Genomic DNA, 25,483 nt, shown 5'->3' with positions numbered 1-25,483 from the left:
TTCATCACTTTCAACTCAGACACAAGGCTGGTGTAAATTACTTTCACAGATTTTTTTTCATTTATTTTTTTTTAATACAAAATATCCTAAGAAAACATGTCTGCCCTCTTTTCTTTTTTTTTCTCATCTAACAAGTAAGAAAAACAAAATCAGGTTTGCACAAAGATGGCCATAACAAAACCTCTTCTCCATTCAATATAAAACAGCATTGGGTGAACGAGACGTGGGAATGTAGGCTCTCAGAAATGAGCTGTTACTCTGTCGATCTCCAGGAGGTCGTCCAGGATCTGGGGATGAAGCGAGAGGGGGAAAGAGTTAGAATTAAGACAACTGACCTGTGTGCATCCTCTCTCTTGTGTGAGTGCTAGGTCTTACTATGTCTTGAGTGGTACCGATCTTCTTGGCCAGCTCGCTGCGCTCCATTGTACTGAGGTACAAGTACTTGTTGAGGAGTTCTCCATCCAGGATGTTGCGCACCGCGTTCTGCAGGCTTCTTCTCTCCGTGTGCAGCATTCTGGACGCAAGATACAAAAAGGGTCAGTGACAAAGGAAATCGGACCCCCCCGTCTTTGAGCGGGGACTAGTATGGGACGAGTACCGGGAGGCAGACGCGAACCTGAAGGCCTTTGGGTTCAGACCGGCGTGATGAGGCAGCATGCTGTTCAGAGCGTTTTGCAACATCAGTAGACGGCGATAGGTCTTCTCCTGCATGGGGAGGAGCAGGCCCACTCCTCCGTCCAGGGTCGCTGGGGGGGGGAGGGGGGGGGGGGAGGACAGATGGAAAACAGAGGTTTAGTCCAAATTGTAGTCTTGCCTTGCCAGACCTATCTCCACAGCCCTGCGGAGGAAGGTCTGGCTACACCACACATACATTCCGGGATAGGAGAAAATAATACGCTCTGGATTGTTTGCACTGTTAACCAATCACAATCATCTTGGGCGGTGCTAAGCTGCGGCGGCAGCTCTGCTAAATGGTCTCGGGAAGGAACTTGTTTTGGTGAAACATTTGCACCCGGCAAAAGAAAACGCCACATACAATATTAAATGAAGTTCACTGTTCACACAATACAGTAAAGTGAGCTATTTAAAGCTATAGGATTTTTGGGGCAATACATTAATAATAATAATAAAAATAAAAAAGAAGCTTTTGAATTAGGCCTGCACGATTCGGGGGGAAATATGAATCACGATTTTTTTAGCTTAGAATTGACATCACGATTCTCTGCCACGATGTTTTTTCTCCCGAAGTGTAATGTCTATTGCACACATGAACCATGACATAACAAAACAAATTGGCAGTACCAAACATAGATTTTTTTTTTTGGCACCTACAGCACATTGCGCATCACCACAAGCCTGTAAACATAGAGGCTTCAATGAATAAAGAAAATAAAGTAGGCTACATACTGGCCATTTAAGTACAGTAGGCTACCAAAAATGGTGACCTATAACACACAGGGCCCTGATACAGGCTCTATCTCAACTCCTTGAACATGTCTTTACATAATTAAAACATGTCAATGTCAAATGCTTTCAATAAATTAATTGATGGAGAAAAAAATAAAATAAAAGTCATTTAAATATTAAATCGTGAACAGGGGTGAATTGGATCGCGATTTTATAACGATTAATCGTGTAGGACTATTTTGAATACGGATTCGGACTGTGATTACCATGTCAACGATCGAGGCTCGGAAGCATTCGGGTCAGCCCTGGTGTCGAGTCTACTGAACTTTACAATCTCAAATCGTACTTTTTATTGACGGTAACAAATCTGCCAAAACCATCCCAAGCTGCCCAAAAAAAAACAAACAAAAAAAAAACATTTTTGCCTGCACAATCAATTAAAAAAAAATTGCCCAATCTGTCAACACCGGCAACTTTTTAATTATGAAATGTGATTTATGAAATTTCCTCCCAACATCTCCCCAAATCTCATTCCTTGTTTACCCTACGTGTATACCACATCCAAACTAGGGCTGTGCATTGGCAAGAATCTGGTGATACGATGCGTATCACCATACATGGGTCACGATTCAATATATCGCAATATATTCCAATACTGTGCGTATTGGGATTTTATAGTATAATTTTAGAAAAACTAATATTTAAAAAAAGACATGATGTTCATAAAAGTCAAAGAAGATTACTTTAGGTAAACAATTCAGTACACAGACAATCTAACTGCCAGTTTGGGATTGTGGTTTAACAGGTTCTTAGTGAGCTAATGTTGATATGCTAAAGTAGGCCAAAGTTCAGCCATAGCTACGCTGTTAGCTTCTAGCTAAAAGTCCGGCCCTGCTAGGCACGGTTAGCCGGGGACACTAGTGGTGTGACTCAGCGTAGCCATCTAGTGGTAGGGGGTTTAATCACAACATAAATGTGAACCACTGTCTTACATGAATATTTTTGAACGTTTATAAAAAATAAAAAAAAATCGATATTGCCTTTTTGAAAATCGATACAGTATTGCTAAAAAAAAAAATATTGCGATACTCAAGTGTATAAATTTTTTTCTTACACCCCTAGTCCAAACTGTTCTTTTTACCTTCCCAATCAACCGTAGCCAGGTCTCTACTCTCCTCTACAGCCCGTTGTGGATCGCTGCTGCCTGTCTGCCACCCAGCTCGAGCTGGCCCCTCACTGACAGAATAAGAATCTCTACTAAAGCTGTCAGCTACGGCCACTTACCGAACCAGGTGATGTGCTTGTTGTCCCAGGTCAGAGCCTTTTTGCTGCCGGCGTCCAGCGCTCCTCTGCACGGCATCCGCCAGAACGTGTTTATGTTCGCTCCGGCGTTGAAGTCCGCTCGCCGCAGCAGCCGCATTCCTCCAAAGCTCTCCTTAGCTGCAAACCCCCAGACCACACGTTACATGACCGGATTGTGAATGAATGCTGACATGTGTTAACGTTTGCATAGGTTGTTCCAACAATATTCCATACCTTCAGGTAAATACATATATACATAGAGGTTCTTGTCTCGATCTGACACTAAAGGGGGAATACAAAAAAAAATGTTAATGAGAACAGGACAGTTATTTTGCTAATTTAATTGAATTTGCTTCCAAAGGGCATTACAAACATTACCCAATAATCCGAGCTGGTTGTTATCCACCACGAAATCAATGCTGTAAACCTCCAGGGGCTTTGCATCCTGTTGCCAAAACAATAAGAAAACAGTTAGATCCCAAACAAAGACGGCTACAGTCCCCAAATTATCTCCAGCTGCCGGAGCTGCTCTCTTCCAAGATTAACTCCACCGAAGACAGCTCACCACAGGAGAGACATGCCATCAATACTCACCTGTACCTCCTAATCAATAAACACGCCGCAGGTTATCGTTAACCTTCCTCTACAGTCCGGTACAACACTGGCCCAAACTCAGACTGTAGGAGGAAAACCTAAATGCCAGCAAATACCAATCCCTTTTTGTCACCTCAGGTACCGAGGAGAATACTTGCATCGACAAACAATCAGCTTTAGAATTCTGATATGGTAAATCACAAAAACTAGGGGCGCTAATTTCATTTGATTTCGTGATCCGATAGCCGACCCTCGCTAGTCCGGGAGTTCCAGGCATTTACACACGCGGCAACTTTCCCAGTATGGAACGGCTGGCGTGTCCGCGCGACCGGGGCCGTCTCCGCCAGAGGTGGATGCGTAGGTTGTGTACATGAAGCCAAAACATCTGGATCGTCCCCTGGTGGCTGGCTGCAGTATAGTTCATATGTCCCACCCCCTCCATGTTAGCGGATAGGACATGGACCAGTACAGTACACCTCAGATACAGGTTTCCCGCAGATGGTTTCTGTCATTTTAGGGAGTGGTAATCATGCTGCTGTTTGTTCAAGGGTTCATTTTTTCTGACAACTTTATAAAAATCTGGGTGAAATGCATGATTGACAGCTGAGATTGACCATGACTTTGCGTAAACATACACGCCACTTTCCTAAAGCCAAGTGGTGTGTTATCTGTACGCATTTTGAGCTATCCGCATATACAGCGGATGTAAACATACACACCATGTGGCGTCGCCACGTGGCGTGTTATCGCAAGAACAACGTCACACGTGTGTAAAAAAAAAAAAAAAAAGGTTGGGTTTAGGAAAAGAACATTGGGAAAGGCTTTAGTAACACAAAAAACACGACGGTGACCTACGTCACACACTTAGGAAAACAATAAACGGTTGGGTTTAGGAAAGAAACATTGGGGAAGGCTTTTAAAAAAAAAAAAAATGAACAAAAACAAAAAAAGGTTGACGAACGCCACACATGGGACGCGATCCCAGCTCTCCTGGGTGAAAGTCTTGTGTTTTAGTGTAGTTGCTTATTTGGGCTTGTTCCCAGCTCCATAATAAGTTGTCAAGCAGATATTTTCTAGATGTTGTTTAAACGTAGGAGTTTGTCTTGCCTGTTCCCTCTGGCCCTCCCCTTTCCCCATACATACAGGAGACAGCAGAGGTTTTTGGCTCTGACCCAGATGGCAACGAGTACTAGCCAATCAGAGGCAGAGCAGGGCAATCTGTTTTTTTCTGTTCAGGAAAACGTCAGTGAGTGATGTTTAAATGAAAATATGCGAGTTGCGGACTGATGGTGACTGGACTGTAGGAGAGTTTTTGGAGGAACAAATGCCCGGGACAAAGTGGGCGAAATACGGGAAGAAATATAACAAAGACTGGGAGAAAGAGAAAGGAGTAAAAGAATGGATTCAACCCGTCGTGGGTTGAATCAATAATTTCTTCTGTTTCTGGGTTATGGTGGGTTATGGTTAAGAATTTGTGAATTCAGGATGATATTTATTTGTGCGTGCAAATTTTTATTATCAGAGGTTTACTGTGTATATAATGTACTTGGTACATCAGTCTATATTTGATATCCCATCAGTTTTCTAATGTTAAATAATGTTAAAAAGGTGGTTTAAATAACTCTTGTGGTCATTGTCCTGAAGCTCAGGGGGGAGAAAAATAAATAAACTACCGTGTGTACAGTTTTGCAAAACTGTGCACAGTTTACCAATCTGTCCACATGGATGTAGGCTAAATTGACAATCTGTACCCACAGTTTAAAATCCGTCCCCACGGATTGTAAAACCATGCACACAGTTTATTTATTTTTCTCTTCCCAGAACCTAGGGGGGGCTCCGTAGAAAAAGTTGCTTGTTTTCATAGGCCTGGTTGCTTATTTGTCTCGCGAGATCTGGCAACACTGATCTTGGTAACATGCATACGCATACATACACGCATACGAATTGGCGTGTCATACATACGCCACTTTATGAGATCAGTCCGCATAATTGGTATTGACGATTAAGGTTGAACGGTTCATCGTTAACATCCCTGACGAAAACTCAAATCAGACCGACTGGACTCACCCTGCTGACGAGAGACAGCGTCTTGCTCTCCTCCTGGTAGCGCAGCAGCGAGATGCTCTTCATCAGATCGGCAGCCAGGATGAAATTCTTGATGCTGAACATCTGGTGGATGTAGAGCTGGGTGTCGATGAAGGCCATGCCCGTCAGGTCGTTGTCCTTCAGGACCCACAGGAAGATCTGCAGCAACACGGAGGAACTTACACTACCTTCATTTTTTCTTTTTCTTTTTTTTTTTTTTGCATATCAGCATGTGATATCGTTTGTCATGTTTGGTCAAACATCTACATAAGATTCCTTATGTAGAGCAGGGGCAGAAGTTCAAGAATGTTTAAAGTGCTCATATTAATCTCATTTTCAGGTTCATAATTGTATTTAGAGCTTTTATCTGACTAGCCAGTCAGAAGCAGAGTATGAGGGCGTGCCACGCTAGCAGCTAGGCGAGCATTAGAACGTGTGGTACAAAGTGACGAACGTCTGTCTCTGAAGTAAAGGCTGGACTACAATAGAGCTGTTTGTTTTCTGTTGGAGATGGTAAGTCCCTTTGGGGAGGACGTATTTGGGCCTATTCACTTTGTAAACCTATAACGTGCACAAAAAAAGATATATAACACAATAAAGGAAAGGGGAAAAAGCATAAAATGAGCCCTTTAAGCTATAAGCTCAAATTGAGTTCTATAGGGATGTTCGGACTGAATTGTGAAGTAACACAACGGAGCCGATGTGGGCGTTTTTTCACCGTGTTCACCTTACTCCGCTAACGATTACATGAGAAAATTCGACACCATTCTCAGTAAAAGTTGATTTTATATGTGAGTTTTACAAGAAATGCTAGCAGTACTAAGTTAAATGTATTGAGCTGAAGACACATTTTTTAGTTACTTTGTTTACTTAGTTATTTTTGTAAACAATATAAAAAAATTGCGTGTAGCTCTATTATTTATGCAAATACAAGCATCGGATCGGGACTCTGTGTAGGCAGATATTCAATATTTGAAAAATCGGATCGGGGGCCGAAAGAAGCTGATGGGCACATCCCTACAGGTCTAGCATCATTCAGTCTAGTATGAAACCGCCCTATTTTTCCAATCCCAGCTATGTGCATTGCCAGGGTTGTGATGCGGCAGCGTGGTCGTACCTTCTGTCCGATGGCCGTCACCAGGTAACCGTGGCAGTGACACAGAGCCGTCACCGGGCCCTTCTGTTCCTTCTCGTACAACACTTTGAACTTGTTCTTGGTGAGGGGCTGGCCTGGCTCCGGCACCACTTCGATCACATCCAGGATCACAATCTGAACAAAAGGGAGCAAACGACAAGCGATGAGCAGATGTTTTCAGGTCTTCTTTTTGTCATCGTGCGGGGTTGAGAACGGCCTTTTTGTTGTCCAAATAGACAAAACCTAGTCTGGTGGTATGGCTGTAAAATGAATCAAAGTTTGATCGCAATTTCAATTTCAGCTCCTAACCATCACAAAAAAAAAAAAAAATGTAATTGAGAAAAACGATAGTTTTGCACATTCGATTTTGCAACTAAACTCTTATTTTGTCTTGTGTTCTAAAGGGGAATTGAAAAAGTTAAAAAGGGAAGTAGTATTATGGGAAGTTCCACAGTGCAAGGTGTTTTCGCTGTTGATTTGTTTAACCGTTTTTTTTTTTTTTTTAAGTTCAATAAATGCAACATCTTTCCAAAAGTCAATGAGTAATCGTGTGAAATATTGTGACCAAAATCATTTTGATTAGAGCCCGAGTGATATATCGGCGGGCCGGTATTATCGGTCGATATTAGGCATTTTCCAAACTATCGGTACCGGCATTTATAACGGCCGATAAATGAATATTTTAAAAAATAAAATAAAAACGGACAAAACACCCGTCAGCCATGTTCTGAGTGTAGATGTTCCTCTGTTCTGTTGTGACAATAAAACAAACTGCATTATCGTATAATCTTTTAGTGAGGACTCATAAATAACTACAAATAACTAATCGGGAAATTGGTTTGTTTTGTTACGCGTTTCTGGATTTTAATTTATATTTATATATATATATATATATAAAATCGGGCGATATATCGGAATATCGGATTTTTAAATTACCAAATATTTGTATCGGTCTTAAAAATCCTTTATCGGTCGGGCTCTAATTTTGATTGTGATTTTTTTTCCCATAAGCGAGCAGCCCCATGTGTTGGTATTGTTGTGCGCTGCTGCTTACCCGGCCCCTGCAGGTGACCTCCTCCCCCTGCATCAGGCAGGTCCCTGCCGCCACGTAGCCCTTCAGCCCGGACACCGTCTCCTGACTCCGCAGAGACACCGTCTTCATACAGGTCACATGTTCCCACTCGTCCAGGTCAAACCTTATGGAGACACAGAGTGGAGTCAGACTCTGCTGTTCCTGTCTGATAACAGGAATTATAGTATCATATCATTGCTACAAATATGACAATGTGCTCCTGTGAGACGGTTTTGACGCCCCTTTTTCTTCTGTTCCATTGCCCGTTTTCTTTCTTACTGTAGCTGTACAGTAAAAAAGTCCTGGTCCTGCTCGGTTCAAGTAGCCTACCACATGTCATATGGCCTGACACCACCACATACATCGCAGGTATCCGATTAAAAAGACAAAGTCAGCGTGCGCTTTCTGCGGGTTGGCCATGGCGCTACAGTCGCAAATGTACGTACATCAGGGCCTGAGTATGTTTCCTACTCTGGGTCATGATGTTTTTGGCGGAATTGTCATGCATGTATCCTCGCTTTGCCAGACCTTGCTGGCTAGTCCACACAGCATTCCGGGATGGGAGAAAGACGTGCTCCGGTTTATTGCCATTTCTTTAAAGCAATCACAATCGTCTTGGGCGGCGCTCGGCGGCGCACGAAGCCAAGGTGCCGCTGCAAAACATCCTCAGGAAGGAACTTGTTTTGGTGGAACGTGTGTATGTTCAAAAGTTGTCTTGCAACAGGAAACTCCGATTGGACAGATAGTCTAGCTAGCTGTCTGGATTTACCCTGCAGAGATCTGAGGAGACAGTTAACCATAGTCCTCAGAAATCCACCGGAGTTTGAAATTACAACACAAAGAAAGGTAACAGATATCCGGCCGAAAAGAGAGACATACGGAATTACCGGTGGCACTGGAGCAATCCCGCAAGTGGAAGGTCGTGGATTTAATCATGCGTGTGACTGTCTATGATGGGCTGTCAACTTTAAAGGGGTGATAGAATGCAAAACCGATTTTACCCTGTCATAGTTGAATAACGACAGTTCGGTGGGTAAATAGGACATACATAGAAGCTCAAAATCCCACTGACACCCCTTTACTATGAAAATCTCATATTTTGAAACTGCCGCTGAAAACGGGCGAATCTCAACAAAGCTAGTTGCTTGCGTAAGCATCTCAAAATCCGGAACCTTTGTCAGAGCCATGGGTGTATTAAGAGAACAGTCACGCCCCGACATTTACATAGGCTACACAACTGACCTGAGATCAGGTAGTCTTCTGAATCTAGGTCACGCAGATCTCTGCTATTCCATTACAAAATTCACTTCTGAAACTTTTTTATGCGAGAAATCAACCATATAAAGCTCAAATATGGGCCGTTTTACGAAAATGGATGGCTAATTGGAAATTTTCTCCGACTGTGTGTCGTAGTTTAGCGGCCGGTGCTGCCTGGGTTGCCACATCGCCGCCCCCCTGCCTCGTCCGCCACAGACCCCGGGCCTGCTGTGAGCTCGATTGAGCCGCCGGCGTCCGGGCTCAATAGCCGCGCGCAAACTCACCCCCTTTCCTGGGTGACTGGAACTACCACACGCTGCTGCCCTGACAGAGCTCCAGGGCCTGCATCTCGCTGTTCTCCCTCCCCTCTTCCTACTACCGGTGAGTGACTGAGAGTGCGGTCAGCGAGCTTGTTACGCCCGCAATCTTTTACCGCAGCCCGCAGGTTCCAGTTAATCTTATAATGGGTATGTGTGTTGAGCTATTTAAACAAACAATCGGGGAAATAAACGCCTCTTGTCCGCGAGTCTCATTGATAGAGCCGCGGTGAGATGGAGTCCATCAATGAGAGCTAGCTAGCCTCCTCCTAACTCTGACATTCACAAAAATACATTCAATTGAAATTTTTAGCTAAGTGTTAGCTAAGCTTTGTAAGACCTTGAGGAACCTGTAATATTCATGCCGTGACGAAATTCAAACTGTAAATATACTTTAGTTATGCGAAAGTGAACAAGCTGCGATATTTCCTCATTGTAATGAATGGGACATATAGCTAGCAGCTGCTCGTCCTACAAAGACTCCTTGCGTTCATAAAAATGCCTTAAAATCAAATCGGACACAACAGTTAGCTTTATAAGACATTGGGGAATGATGGTATATAAGTGGCGTGACGAAATTCAAACTGTAAATATAATTTAGTTATGCCGGCAGCTGGCCGCGGAGCCCCGTAGTGCAGTATCCACAAAGGGTGACTTTGCGCTGGGTATGGAGCCCAGCAGGCTGCCGCTTTCTCGTCAGACTGTGTGGAGCTCCTAAAGTCCGACACGTCTTACCAAATTTGCAAATAGCCATACAATTTTTGTAAAACGGCCCATATTTGAGATTTATATAGTTGATTTCTCACTTAAAAAAGTCTCAGAAGTGAATTTGAAACATTGCAGTGTCTGGAATATGAGATTCTGTCGCTTCTCTAATGTATGTGTATTGGGGATTAGCTCAACCAATTAGCGCTCTCTAATGTGTGCCGTATGGCAAGTCGGCTCAACCAATCAGCGCGCAGCTCATCTAAATATTCATGACCATACCATATTTGGAAGAAAAGCTCTTTTTACAAATAGGGCCAAAACACAGGGATGCATAAGGGCCAATAAAATATCAACCAGGCCATTTTCAGCCCAACCAATGTTACATACCCCATTAGGAGACCATAAGGAACAGTGTGAAATACCCTATATAATCATTCTATCACCCCTTTAAACACTTCATTCTGGCATTAAGCCGAATGATGTCCCTGTGTAATATTACTTTTAGTAAAAAGCAAGGCTAAGTTAGCATAGCACTAAACTGAGCATGTCTCCACATTATAATAACAAATCTAAATGTGCTTTGACAGAAAAGACTGTGATTCATATTCTCACACAATCAGTGCCCCAACATATAATGCCGAAACACTACAAGCCAGTTCCATACTTATGTGCTTCAGCTCTTCACAGTGGTAGATAATAATAACAATAATAATAATAATGCAGAGCAACTAAATTACTAGGGACTTGGACAAATGACCCGACATTTCCAACTGACCCTCGCTGAAACTATGGAAAGCAGCAATGTGGGACTACATTAATAATATACAGCTTTGGTAAATGACCCAAGATTTTCAATTACACTCCATTAATTCTCTAAAAGCAGCACAAAGCCTCCACTAGGACGACCCAGTGCAGAGAAAGCGAGAAAACAAAGCTACCACAAACTTGTGTGGACCTCTTGATTCATAGTTGCCTAAGGCCTATTAAAACAAGGCGTTCTTATTGAAAACGGCACTCTTGCTTTTCAAAAGGGGTGTGATATATATATATATATATATATATATATATAAAAAAAAAAAATATATATATACAGAGAACAGCTTTTACCTCGTGTTGGGAATGGCCTCCCAGCTGACTGGAGAGATGAGCTGGATGGAGAACTTCTCCTGCTGAGGATTAATGTAACGTTCGTCTGCAGGGGGACACGCAAGATACAACAGTAATGTGTTAAGGAGTAAAATAATATGAATAAATAAAATAGTTTGTGTGTGTGTGTGTGTGTCCGTGTTCATGTCCATGTCTGACCTCGATCTATGGTTTCGTACTCCTTCTCCTCTCCAGTCATCCTGGGGATGCGTGTGCAGGGCTCTTTCACACTGGTGCACACAGCATACACCTGAGAGAGGGGGGAGAAAAAAAGCCAAAACCACACAGAAAAAGTTCACATCAAAGACTAATCCCTCATTGATTATTTTTTTTTCCTTCTCTCGCTGTAAGAAAACTTTAAGGCCAGAGGGCTTTCGTCTCAAACTTTTCAAAGCGGCTCGATCGATCTGCTTTTATTTTTGCATCGCGTTACGCAAACGGAGGCGTCCGGGGGAATGTGTTTCAGCTCGAAATTTGTGTCACGTTGCCGCTCTGGTGCCTTTTGGTGCTGTGCGGGCTGAGTTAAAAGGGAGCCTTGCCTTGGATTCGACGTGGTAGGAGACGTAGTGGATGGTGCACCGCAGCGGGATTTTTCTGACAGGCCAAGGGGCATCGTAGGACAGATAGGTGGGCAGGACACTGATCCGCAGCTCGCCCTGTGGGAAAACACACACACACACACACACACACAGAGACTGAGAACTGTTGAAGGAACTACAAACCAGATACAAGTCAAAACAGAGTTCCGTATCTGAGGAGCACTGAGGATATCATTAAAAAAAACAAATCTTACCAGTTGGACTTATGGAATGAATAATAACAATACTTAAAAAACTAGAATTATTATCATTCATACTCTCATCCAAATTCTAGTCTACGTTGTGTTTGTGTTTCCCTTCAGAGTGGGGTTGACAGACAAACGATCAACACAAACACCTACACTATCTCTACCAAGGTGAGCGTGGGCCCTCTGTGTACCTGCTTGTTGAAGTAGAGGAAACCTTTGGGGCAGTTGATGTTATGGAAGGGGGAGAAAGACTCAATGGGGCCATCAATGGTCATGGGGTGAAGCCTCATGGCTCCACGAGAGGTGACCAGCATCCAGTGAGGGGACGGACCGCAGATAAACACCTGGGACAACAAGGACAACGTGGAGAGTTATTTGGTTGGTTGGTTTGGTTATTTGGTAATCAAAAGGAGTATGTGACAGTAGAGCTGGGCAAGATATCGATATTATATCGATATCGTGATTACGGTTGTGCGATATCATCGTGATGGCTGGCCGACATCACGATAGAGAGCCACCATCGTGATGCCACGCCCCCACCCTGTCAAACACGCCAATCCTAGTCGCGGGCGCTGGCCGAGAAATTGACAAGTGCGTCGGTTTTAAACTAGCAAAGACACAAAGACAAGACATAGGGCTCCTTCAGTGGAAGCTACTTTTCCCCCCCTTACGTGCAACCTAAAAAAGACCATCGCTTTGAGCAGACTGGATTGGCTGTAGTGATACATTCTCTCTCTCTCTCTCTCTCTCTCTCTCCCTTTCAGCTGTAGCTCGCTCTACCTTCTAGTAACGTTGGACACAGCGGTCTCGAGTGAGAGAGAAAAAAGCGTTAACGTGGAACGCTATCACACTTTCCTTTCTCCCCTCATTGGACTAAGTTTGTCGACACTACTCTGTGCGTGCATCAATAAGTAAGTCTGAGGTCCTGTAGGTACGGGACGATGTTATGTAGGATTTATGAATGTACGTTAGCAACAGGCTAATTCACGAGGGTGCTATTTTATGTGTGAGCTAATATTGCACATCTGTTCATGTGCGCTGTAAGAGTTATGTTTCTGTTTATTGAATGCGTTATTCAGTGTAAACATAACCGAGAATGTAGTTTAAACTCCGTAATGATGGTATGTTAGGTTATTACTGTCGCTCTTGAAGGCAAACGTCCCACTGTACTGTCGTTACGCAGATCACGGACATCTGATTGACTTTACTGCGCCGTAGTTAAGTGAAAGTAGGTCACGTTGTAAAAAAACTGCCTCTACCAGCAGGGCACCATTTACAGAGGGCATTTAAATGTATGTCTAATCGTTTCTATGTTAACTGTTAGCCCATGGTAGTAGAAAAAAATATTTATGTAAAGAGATATGAGCCACCGGCCGACAATATCATCGTCCATCGCCATGTTTTACTGTAAACATCGTTAACTGCCAATTTAGGGGACATTGCCCAACCCTAATCGTGATATGATACTATATATCGTCTTAGATTTTGGATATCATAATATGGCATAAGTGGTGTCGTTTCCTGGTTTTAAAGGCTGCATTACAGTAAAGTGATCATTTTCTGAACCAGACTGTTCTAGCTGTTTTATTATTTGCCTTTACCCACTTAGTCATTATATCCACTGATGATTATTTAATGTCATTGTGTGAATATTTTGTGAAAGCACCAATAGTCAACACTACAATATCGTTGCGGTATCGATATCGAGGCATTTGGTAAAAAATATTGTGATATTTGATTTTCTCCATATCGCCCAGCCCTATGTGACAGGATGTCCAATTTTGTTTGTTTTTCTACATACCTCCAAACTCCGAAGGGCTGAAAAAGGTGACACATTTTATACAGCCCCCCCACCCCCTCCCCTTACGTTAGCTGGCAAGCCGACTAGCCATTATAACGTTAAACATGTTAACAACAACGTTAGAGACAAGCTGAAGTTGATAAGCTAAAGGAAAGCTGCAGCCAGGGGCTTTTCAAAGAAGACGCTGCTGTTATCTTGATTGTGATTGGCCAAATGACTCGCGTGACGCACCACCAAAGATGTTTTATTGTGAAGAAGACCGCAGTAGGTTTTTGAAACTCCCGTTTATGGGAAATTGTACCCCCTCGCCCCCAAAAATAAAAACTCATCGAATCTACACGATTCAAGTGGATGACATTTTCCCGTTCAAAACGGCGATTTTCGCTGAAAAGCGACTAGTTTGCAGGTATGTTTTGAAATGTCTTCCTTACCCCCGAGTAGCCAGAGATGTCCTCGAAGTATCGGAATCTGGCAATCCGACTCTTCACAGCCAAACTCTCCTCGGCGGCGCCGCTCTCTGCCTTCTTATCTTTCTTCACCTTTGATTTCTTTTCTCTGAAGTTGATGTTGTGGGGCACCTGTGCAGGGTGAAGTGGCACAGTGAAGCTTCACCTCGTTCAAATTTGACGCGATTTGGCCCACCGTTATCATCTTAGCCCTTACCTTTTTGAAGCGCACTTTCAGGTTGTTTTGAGGCTGCTGTTGATCATACGGGAACGCTTCGTAGATCAGAAGCTCCTGTTCCACATGAACCTGGGAAACAAGGACACTTTTTGTTATAACCGGCTTTCACTGAATTTATTTTTATGTTATACCCTGTTTTCATTCAGTTTTTTTTTTTTTTTTTTTCATGAAAGCACTTTATTCAAGCGAAACACAAACAAACACTCACCAGCAAATACGGTCTGCTGTGATTGTAGCCGAGTGACACCAAAGCCACCTCTTTGACTAGTGGGATCTCTCCCTGACGCGTGACTTCTTCTTTTTTGGCCTCCCCCTGTGCTGCCGATTGGCCAGACGAGCTGTCCACCAGCACTCTCTGACCCACTGGGAAGTTCTTCACCAGGAACACCAATCGCCAGTCTGGGAGCTGGTAAATCTGTGCAAATAAAAGCAAAGAGCGTGACAAAGACAAAGTATAGTATGGTCGTTGATATAGACTACAGTAATAACACGCTGATTAGTCTATCAACGACGTTCCACTTGTTCCGTTGCCGCCGGAAATTCCACCCGGATTTCACTCTTTTAGGCCGGATGTCCGATACCTTCCTCTTTCTTTGTGTTGGCGTTCTAAACTCTGGTGGATTTCTGAGGACTATGGTTAACTGCTCCTCAGATCTCTGCAGGGTAAATCCAGACAGCTAGCTAGACTATCTGTCCAATCGGAGTTTTCTGTTCCACGACCAAAACAACCTTTGAGCGTACATGTATTCCACCAAAACAAGTTCCTTCCCGAGGCTATTTTGCAGCGGTTTAAATAAATGCCAATAAACCAGAGCATCCCGGAATACTGTATGGACTAGCAGGACCCTCCTCCGCGGCACTGTGGAGGAAGGTCTGGCAAAGCGACACTACACGCTGATCAATATAGTGTATATATTCTTATGATGTAACATACACCCCATACCTCCATTACTCCACTCTCTCTGCTGATAATGCACCAGTGGCTGGGTTCTGCTTTGCTCGAGCTTCCGTCAGAAAGCCCCAGTGCCCCGAAGCTGCGGCCCATTTCATCCCTTCCATGCGCTGCGCTGGCGTTTGAGTCTCCGTACAGCATTTCCTCCTCATCGTCCACTGTGTTACTACACATTTGACATCAATCAATCCATCGCTCAATGGGACACGTGGCGACTGGCTGTGTGTTTCGGCATGGAGGTGGTGCTCTTACCTGAGGTCGTGGATGATGGTCTCTTCTTCAGACTGACTCCTGGTGATGGGGTCCTCTCTGACGGAGCAGCTCACTTTGTTTTCTGTGGTGAACATGCCACTTACGTCCCGGTAAGCACACAGTGTGATCACACGGGATTGCTGTTGAATGAGAGGCGGTTTTAAACAAGTTGATTACGCTTAGGTGAATGTACTTTATTGACATTGCACAAGCTTGTGTACAATGAAATGTGCCGTGCCTGAATATAAAAGTACTATAAGTAATCAATTAGACAAAAAAATAAATACGTATATTTCTGCACGATATAAAGAAAATATCTAATGCAATTATTTTGGACTGATATTGCGTTTTGCGATAGGATTCGCGATATAGGAAGGAATGCTCATTTTTGTATTGATATTCTCATTTTCATTGTAAATTAAAAGAAATTAAAATGATTATAGTGTGATTTATGCGAGGATCTGTTCCAAACAAAGATTTTTTCTGTAGTCTGTAGGTCGGGACGTCACTACAGCACCACAATACATAATCCAGAATGGTTTGACAAATATTGCGCCCCACTCTGCAATTTGGATACTGCACTAGTCCATAATTCATTGTGCAGCCCCACAGTGCATTTGCATGTTGTCATTACTGAAGCACAGGATTGAACAGAGCGACGCTGCTGCCAGTGCAGTATAGAGTGCGGAGCGGGCTGTATTTTTCTGTCCGAGCCCGGCCTGCGTCCGACAGAGCAGTAACCGAACTCGACCCGAGCCCGACGGGCATTAAGATATTTATGTCCGAGCCCGACTCGAACACGACACAGTTAAAATCTTGTTTTTTGTTTGTAGGAAGGCATTCGGAAATGTCAACAGATGAGCGCATCAGCGCACACGGGGCAACAAGCCCACGTTAACACAGGCGTGCACCTACATAATAAGCTTTTTTAAATTTTAAATGTTCAATGCCTTAATCGCGCTGATGTGACCGAGCCCGACCCGAAACCGAATATCATTTCTAAATATCTGTCCAAACCCGGGCCGGGCTTGTTTTGGGTATCCATCCTCTAGTGCAGTACCACAGCCTCTAGCCAAAGTGCTTCAGTGTGGCCAGCAGGGGGCGTGATTGTCAAATGAAAAGCCACTACAAAAAGGACTGATGAGGATGATTTACTCACAGTGGGGATCTGTGGTTTCTGCAGGGCCAGCCGGTGTGTCTTCCCCATGTACGAGTCGGTCTTCAGCGCAAACATGGTGACCACCCCCTCTGCAGTCATGATGACCACGTAAGGGTCCGCAACGGAGCAATGCACTATGGGAGAGCCCAAGTCCACGGGGATGAAGTGGAGCTGTGTCACTGAAAACAGAATTCAAAAAGAGCACGTCAGTGAAACAGGGTGGCATAATGTTTAATACCTTGCATTTGCTTTGATATTAATTAAATAATACCGATTTTCTACGTTACTCCTACTGCTGTTTGCTACTGCAACAACTAAATGTAAAAATCTAATTATCACTCATTTTTAACCTAACATTTTTATATTTTACCTCCTTCCAGTAGCCGAATACCCATGGGGGAGACTTGGATGATGTACTTGTTGTCACCAATGTTTCCAGCAAACACCGTGGGTCCCTGGGTAGCGAAACCACTGGTGTCCAGCTCCATGATCTCCTGACCTGTCTGAAGGATCTGCACAAACACAAACGTTTAGTTTATACAAAAACACAGCCAAGTTACATTACATAACATCCAAATTATATAATAGATAGGTTGAGTTTTTCCCTGGGATTAACAGAGTTCTATTCAAAGCTTTTATTTTTTTGCATTTGTTCAGATCAAAATCGATGGACATAAGACGTGTATCAATCGCGTTCTGGCGACGATTTAGCCTCTGGAGGAGACGACCAATAATACTGGGGTTCCTGTGTAGCCAGCGGATATCCGAGGCAAGACTTCCTCTTCCGTGCGTCGGTCATTGTTTAACATCCAAGTCTATACTTTTTGAAAGGGGTTTTAGGTCCAGAAGACATTTTAGCATTTCTATAAACAGATATCTGCATATGAATGCAGATAGATTAAAAAAGCTAATAAAAAGCCAGATCATCGCCAGACAATAGCCGATGGGTTCCGAGATTGCATTTCAGCCAATACATTCCGCCTCCTTCACTCTCCACACGGACTGTTTACGTGCAGGCAACCCAAACCTGCTCAAATGTGATCGGTAAGTACTACTCAGGCTACAAACGGCAGTCATATGCAGATATCCGTTTATAGAGATTTCATGTGTATTGACGTGTGTTTTTACCATGGTTGAATCCTCTCTGCTCAGAATGAGAAAGCCGTGCTTCTTCGTATCATCCTCCAGGGGAGGCTCTGTCTTTTCCTCCTCTTTCTCTTTCTCCTTCTCTTCCTTGTCCTTTTCTCCGTCTTCTCCATCCTCACCGGTCTCTGTCTCTGCCCCGTCCTCTGAATCATCGCTTTTTGCGGCCTAAGAAAGGAGCGAGAGAAAAGGTTCAAAAAGGTGCCACCATAAACAAGTCAACATTCCCTAAAACGTGAAAACGCAAGGCTGTTAAAGTGATATTTTGCCGATTTAAATCCAGCTCTGTGTCATGGCAGAGTGGGCGGTGTGTGCTTCCCTTCGTAGCGCCAGTGCACGGAGCTCCTCGCAGAGCGGAGCAGCGGAGGGCCACCCAGATCCACCAAAGCGCCGTGCACTGGCGCCACAGAGTGAAGCCAAACACTGCTCCTCTTAACACACTGTCCACACAAAGATGACACAGAGCTGGCTTAAAATCGGCAAAGTATCCCTTTAAGCAGACATATACAGTACTTGTTTGTCTTCCTTGACTTCACTTAAGACAGAGCTGGTTTAAAAGTCGGCAAAGTATCCCTTAAAGCAGAAATACACAGTACTTTTTTGTCTTCCTTGACTTCATTTGAGACGACTGTCCACATGTCATGGCAACCTGGCAACTCAAACGTAGTGACTACTTGGGGTCGGATGCTTCTCTGAGAACAGAAAGGAAACAATATCATAATAGGCAAGTTAAAGTCAGAGGCAGTACACTGTACATTTTCCAGGGCATGAATCACAAAAGTATCTAAGAACTGTGAGCATGTGTCTGGGGTGTTTACAGGCTACTCCGTAGATCTCTGAGGCAGCCGTGGTAGACCCAGACTTCACTGTAGCACCATCGCTGGACCTGTGGCAGACGGCCCTCACGACCACAGGTTTTAGGACGGTGCGGTTTCAACGTCTATCATGCATATACCAAACATTTATCATGCATATACCTAAACAGGTACACGTGCATTGAAACAACATACAACATCAGTGGGAGGGGTTACCTGAAGTACAGAGAGTGCACCATTCTTGCCGTAGCCAGAGCACACCACAACCTCCAGGTCGGGCTCAGGGTTGCTCTGGAACTGTGGGCAGGGTGAACATCCAAGTCAGACACCTCAAAATACAATTCTTGAGAAAGTTATGGGTAACATCTACAGTAACCAATCTAAACTAGAAAATATTTGAATGTGTGTACCTCTTCAGACAAGAAGGCAGGTTCGCCCATGGATGCATTTGAGCACGGTCCAATGTTGAGTATGCTATCACACACCTGTATGAAAACACAGAAACTCAGTCACCTTCCACAAAGATCTGCATATACATAAGAAGAAATAAAGCTTTGGGTTGTTGTTTTTTTTACCTCAAAGGAGTAGGTGGCCAGCTGAGTGCCTGACTGGGCCTCACTTCCGTACACTTCTATCTCATCCACCTCATCTGACAAAACAAAGAAGTTGAATGAAACACAGATAGGCAGATCACACACACGCGCACACATTTCTGACACGTCAAAAATGAAATTTAAAAACATACCCGTCCAATTGGTGGAAGTTTCCATTCGCTTCTTCTTGCTTGGGGGTTCTTCCTGGAATTCATTAGCGATGATTTAGTTTATAGGCTATGTTGAAGACAAGCTGTCAAATAAAACGAGAATCCTTCCAAGTGCCGTACACATTTACTAACCACAGGTCTAACTATATCTTATCGCAACTAATTGCTGCGACTCCACAAGTAAAAATAAAGATGGCATTTTGATGGTGCTTCACAACAAAAGGCTGTATTAAAATACACTTCTTTTTTTTTACGCAATCACAAACATACCGGTTTATCTTTATCCTTCTCTTTCTCTGGGTCCTGCTTTTCGTCGCCCTCCTCCGGTGGCGTCTCCTGAAGTTTTTCGGTGTACTTCAGCAGCAGGGAGTTTCCGAGGCGGGAACCCAGGAAAAGGTAGCCAGGCTCCATGGTCACCATCTGGAGGAGGACAGCCCAGAGTGGGAGGCATCATACTAAATCCTCTAAAAGGCTGACAGACTTAGTAGATATTCAGTATTTACTTTACATGCTTAAAGGTCGGCCAGATATAAGAAACTAGCTGTGGGTTATTGGTAGGGGTGTGCAAAAAATATCGATTTGTATTCGAATCGCAATTCGAGCTCTACCGATTCAAAATCGATTCATAGAATTCCAAAAATCGATTCATCTTTTGTTTTATTGTATGTCTACTGCAAACACATAATAGTTACTTTATTGATCCCCAACGGGAAATTCAAGGTCCAACGTAGCTTACAGACATCACACAACATACATCATAACAGGATGTTAAAATAACAAATGAACAAATCCACATGAATAATATGGACAATAAAAGATACTAAATAAAAAAATCTACATGAACGTACTAAGGGATGTATAAGAGATATAGAGATATGTGTGTGTGTATATATATATATATCACTAAATTTACATATTGTGAATCTTTTTTTTATTTTTTATCGAGAATCGCTTTTGAATCAAAAATCAATATTGAATCGAATTGTGAGCCTAAAAATCTGAATCAAATCAGAAGAGTTTCATCTCCCCACTAATATACTATATATAAAAGTGTAGGTTTCTATAGCATTTGGCAGCTTTAATCTTAAAGTTCTGGTTAGCTTTCGAAGCTAGCCCACAGATAAATAAAAGAAAGTGTATCTGTTTAAGAATTCAGGTGTCATCAGACCATTGTTGCTCACGGTTACAGGCGGAACTTACGCAGGTTGTCAGGACGCTGGCAGCAGCCTTGTCAAAGTGGAAAGCCCGGACACTTCTCATGCCGTCAGTTATGAGGGTCAACACGTAACTGTAAGACAGTCAGTGAAGAATCATAAACCGTGCCCATTGTTCATTTATGTACGTTTTGGTGGTGATTGCAATGACTCACATTTCTCCTCCTTTCAAAGAGATGACCATCTTGTCATAGGCAATAAAGTCAGACTGGGAACAGTCAAGTGAAATCCTCACTTCCTCCTGTACACCTGGGAAACCAAAACGCGTTATCCAGTAAAGAGCATTACAAAATAGCAAGTGATATGTAAAGTGACGAGGCCAGATGTAAAAAATAAATAAATAAAAATACAAGTATACAGTAGGTGTGTTTGTTTCAGATGATAACGCTTACGCAGAGGAAATGCTGTGGTCCCATTTGTCTGAGAGTTGAGAGAAACTCCATATGGTGGAACACTCTGGTTCAGATACAGCAATGAATTCACAGCAAACACCACCACACCACCTACAAAAGGATTTGATATGTGATCAAAGAAGCTACAACACCAGGCTCTTTAACAACACAACGCACTTCCTTACATTGTGTAAATTCCTATCTAACACTCCCAACAGGAATTATCTTTCTGGTGGACTGGCAACTTAGCGACCACACCTTTCATAAAAAAAATAGAAATGACAAAAGGCAGAATTCGCTGAGCTCACCGATTGGCTTGGGAACAGGCATGACTTGCGTACAGTCAAAGGGCAGATTGGTGAGAGACCAGATGACAGGATGAACCTTCTGCATTATGTTGAGGGAGATGGCAACGATGCTACAGGTGTCCTGGCGCACAGCCACGCGCCTGGCAGAATGATCAGAAAACAGAAATTAAACATTCAATCAAAACTGGCCTGCTAAGAAACGAAAAGTATGTGTAATTAATCAAAATTTGCATCGCAATTATAATTTTTTATTGAACCCAAAAATACATTAATCGGGAAAAAATTTATTTTGCACATTACGTATTGCAAGTAAACTCTTATTTTGTCTTGTGTTCTGAATTAATTAAAAAAGTTAGGAGGTTTTAAAAAAACGGCAAATGTATTAAGGGGATTTCACTGTTCAAGGTGTTTTCACTGTTGATTTGTTTAAATGTTTCACTATTTTTCTTTCTATCTTTCCAAAATGCAATGACTAATCGTGTTTAATAAAATTGTTGACCAAAATAATCCTGATGAAGATTTAGTCAATAATCGAGCAGCCCTAATGGCCATATCTATAGCAAACAAAAGGCCCTAGTTGCTGTTACTGGTTGAATAATACAACAAAAAGTGGTTGTTATAGGTGATGACATGGTGGACTGACCCGGGCCACGTCTGGTTGGGCTCAAACAGGATGAGCAACGTGGGCTCGTAGTAGCCATGGAGAAACTTCATGTCGACGATGTTTAGCAGCTTCTCGTCCAGCTCACGGACATCAATGATGTAGCTGGGTAGGAAGCTGGATTTAGGTCTGTCGATGAGATGACATGCTCACAGTTAGAAAATGACACGTGTGTAGTAATCATTAAACAATATCTATTCATATCAGACACGGTTAGATAACTATCGACGGTCAGTGTAAACTCTAAGCAACAGCAGAATAAAAGTGGACATTTTTATCAAATGGCAGTTTCCCCATCCTTTTTTTTTTGTTCATCTAACCATGGATATGCATGCATGGCAACTACAATATGAACTGTTACAATTAAAAAGGGTGGGGGCGGGGGGGGTGTGAAATCCCCACATTCAGTACCAACAAAACCAAGATTAGGTTTTAGACTGGACGTGTAAACATTTACGGTGCTGAGAGGGATTTGGGATACAAATGCCAACCAGACTCTAAAAGACATTAATGAAAGAATGTATAGTGGGGCTGCAGGCGTACCCTTCTCCCACTCCACCCTCCTGTTCATCTGTTAGAGTGTCCTTCCTGAACGGCAACACCACGAGCTGGGTGCCATAAACTAGCATTACAGCACAGCGATTCTCGGGATCCACGCGGACAATGGGAATATGTACATTCTGCACAAAACCATCCTGAAAGTATAAAAAGAGTGCATATTAGTTTAAGAAGCGCATTCACTTGTGCATGTCAACATTTCCTCTAACTTAGACAGATAAGCTTCTGAGCACGTTTTGTTTTACATGTTTACTGTGTTCTCGGCCCGTATTTATCATGCTTCTCAAAGTGCCATTTCAGTCTTAAAGGAACACGCCGACTTATTGGTACTTTGTCTTATTCCCCGAATTGGGAGCAGTAGGCTAGATGGAGCCAGTTACCTCTAGGATCTGTGCTAAGCTAGGCTAGCGGTGGGTGCGTCAGACAGAGTTACAACACGCACAGAGATGAGAAGGGTATGTATGGACTTATCTAACTCTGGGGGATACGGGGAATAAGACAAAGTCCCAATAAGTCGACGTGTTCCTTGAGAATTCATGAAATTTACTCCTACTTGCAAACTTAAAATATAAAAGCAAGTTATCAAATTTCTTAAAGCTAAGAATCACTCTTACTGTCCCATTTACTTAAGACAGCTCGAGAGGTCACTCAAGTGTTTAGGAGTTGCCAGGAGGGGCTTGTTATCGCTCTGAGGAGACAGAGACGTGCGCGAATCTTTCAGGAGAGGAAGAATGTTTTTGAAAAGTTTGACGACGAGCAGTTAATCAAACGGTATCGCATGGACAGAGCAGGCATAAAATATAAAAATCTAGGCTATATATAGGCAGGTCAGTTAACAGCATGCCGGTGTAAAATTTGTAATTAAGACATGGTGGAAAACGTGTTTATCTTTCATTTCCAATGTGTATCCTAATGTATTCTCTTTTTTGACATTGTCAAATGGGTGTTGAATTTAAACTCCTCTTAGGAATTTCACCATTCAATGTGAATTTATCTGAGAATATTCTTATATAATGACATTTATTCAGTGATTGATCCATGCCTATGTCGTCATCCAAAATGTGGCACAGGTAAGTGTTGTGAATCATCTCTAAGACAGACACTTAAGATATAGTCCTAAACCTTCACTTAAATTACAACTGAGATGCTTGATAACTAACTTTTAAGCGCAGCTTTGAGCAAAAATTTTTTTTTATCTCAAGTCAATTCTTAGCAGTGTTCTTCTGAGTAACTCTCAGAGAACTGATCAATACGGGCCCTGGTTTTTACATACCCTGAGCTCCGGCTCCTCAAAGTAATGGAGGGACAGAGTCTTTAGGTCGTGTGTCCCGGGGTCATACTCCACTACGGACAACTGGCGAGAGAACAAACACACCCAGAGGTCAGTCAACATTTTTAAGGCAGTTTAGAAGCTGGTTAGGCAGTGCACAGCTTAGACAATGATACCTTGGCATCTTTGAAACTGAGAAGGAGTGCGTCTCTGTTGGCTCCCACAAGCTGCACACTGGCCATGGACATAATATTGCCAAAGAGCGAAAAGGATGCCACCTGCTCCAGTTTCTCTTTACGAGATTTGGAATCTGCACAAGGAGGAAAGAGTGAATTTGGACCACAAATGTTGACAGCATTCATTAATAATAAAATGTGTACTTTAAGAGTATGCCATCTACACGTACCTGAAGACTTGTCAGCCTTTGACGTACTCTGAAATGATAAGATACATGTTACACATATCACAAAAAGGCAAATAATGCCTGTATTTTAAAACTTGGCACAATGAAGCAAGTGGAGACTTATAGTTACCTCCACATCGTGGATAATCCTGTAGACAAAGAGTTGAGATGTTCCAGCAACAACTAAATTCTTCTCCTTACTGGATATAAAGTTGCAGTAGACAGAAAACTCCACCGCAGTGGGGGTGTGTGCTTGTCTGTACACAGCATACATCCTGGAAGGTTGCCCTCAGCATCTGACCGGGGGAGAACGTGCATGTCAAGAGGATGTCTGGCTTCGAGAGCCACTGTCCAATTAAGATACATACAATAAACCAAACATTTATCTTCCCCAAGTCTTCCTCCAAAGTAAACTGGAGTGGCTAGCGGTAACTGGCTAGCAGTGTGAAACAATGCTGAACTGATATTCAGTGAATAGTGTGACATGCCGAATTAAATATAGCACTCCACACATCAATGCAGAGCTTTATTTTATAGCCAATGCCAGCTAGCTACATGGTTTTGCTTAACGTCTTCATTCCAGTAGACGTCTTAATGTATACTGAAGTACAGCTACATATGTACTACATTTACTGTTTTTAGCTTTGGCTATTTAATACAGCCAGTTAAAGCACTTCTTTGTGAATTCATGCCTTTAATGCAAAAATATGCTTCCATAGTAACAAACGCTAGCTGGCTTATCATTCACAAAAAGGTAGCGCCAAGCTTTGGCAACTAACGTTAGCTAACGTTAGATAATTAGCTAGCTTTCCCCCTGACAGCTAACTTCGATTGAATGAAACACTGCAATCAGCGCTAACGTTAGCCATTAAGTCCTGTTGTTATGACTTGTGTGCGGCTCCGCCGACAGTTAACTTCGGCTAACAAATGTATGGGAAAAGCTAACGTTATCTATTATAGCAACGCGCAAATGTTCCTGTTTGTAGCTAGCATATTAGCTAGCATGGCACAGCGCGTGTACCTGACTATAGTTTTTTTTTTTGGTTTTTGGCATAATTTCTGCAAATCGTGAATTAAACTTGTCAACGTACCTATATGAAACACGTTATCAGAGTCTGTAGCTTTATTGTTCCCTCTTCTGTTTACATATAGGGGGTCATAGTTTGTGGGTTACTAACTTAAGCCATAGCCAGGTAAGCTAGCTAGCAGTTAGTGGTCGTTGTGTTGTCCCTGGCGGCCCCGGTCTTCTTCGTCCTTTTATTTCCCGCAGACTAGCTGCTCTGATGTGTACTGCTGCC

General features: G+C 42.9%; 1 protein-coding gene across 2 annotated transcripts; it reads right to left on the bottom strand.

Annotated features, from left to right (window-relative positions):
• Positions 1–37: 37 nt before the first annotated feature.
• Positions 38–25,454, bottom strand: cpsf1 (cleavage and polyadenylation specific factor 1). Of its 2 annotated transcripts, XM_039820974.1 has the most exons (38): positions 25,277–25,454; positions 24,316–24,481; positions 24,189–24,216; positions 23,959–24,092; positions 23,786–23,866; positions 22,498–22,649; positions 21,937–22,083; positions 21,294–21,433; positions 20,986–21,096; positions 20,749–20,842; positions 20,580–20,667; positions 19,650–19,799; positions 19,362–19,413; positions 19,192–19,265; positions 19,027–19,101; positions 18,833–18,913; positions 18,398–18,493; positions 17,787–17,969; positions 17,029–17,170; positions 16,659–16,837; positions 15,500–15,639; positions 15,239–15,413; positions 14,504–14,710; positions 14,275–14,364; positions 14,043–14,189; positions 12,002–12,154; positions 11,563–11,679; positions 11,183–11,273; positions 10,985–11,069; positions 7,578–7,719; positions 6,506–6,658; positions 5,371–5,547; positions 3,088–3,154; positions 2,944–2,991; positions 2,692–2,847; positions 617–746; positions 376–514; positions 240–287 (listed from the first exon to the last, which is right to left on the bottom strand). In XM_039820974.1, the coding sequence occupies exons 2-38, from the start codon at positions 24,457–24,459 to the stop codon at positions 240–242; spliced, it is 4,416 nt and encodes a 1,471-aa protein (XP_039676908.1). In that variant the 5' UTR covers positions 24,460–24,481; positions 25,277–25,454. The 2 variants fall into 2 exon arrangements, with proteins under 2 accessions (XP_039676907.1, XP_039676908.1); XM_039820973.1 differs by having other exon boundaries at positions 38–287; positions 19,192–19,413.
• Positions 25,455–25,483: the final 29 nt, after the last annotated feature.

The sequence above is a fragment of the Perca fluviatilis genome, chromosome 13, assembly GCF_010015445.1.
Source record: "Perca fluviatilis chromosome 13, GENO_Pfluv_1.0, whole genome shotgun sequence".
In the NCBI taxonomy this organism is placed as follows: Eukaryota; Metazoa; Chordata; class Actinopteri; order Perciformes; family Percidae; genus Perca; species Perca fluviatilis.
Note: the sequence above shows the minus strand (reverse complement) of the source record. Positions and strands in the feature narration are given on the sequence as shown.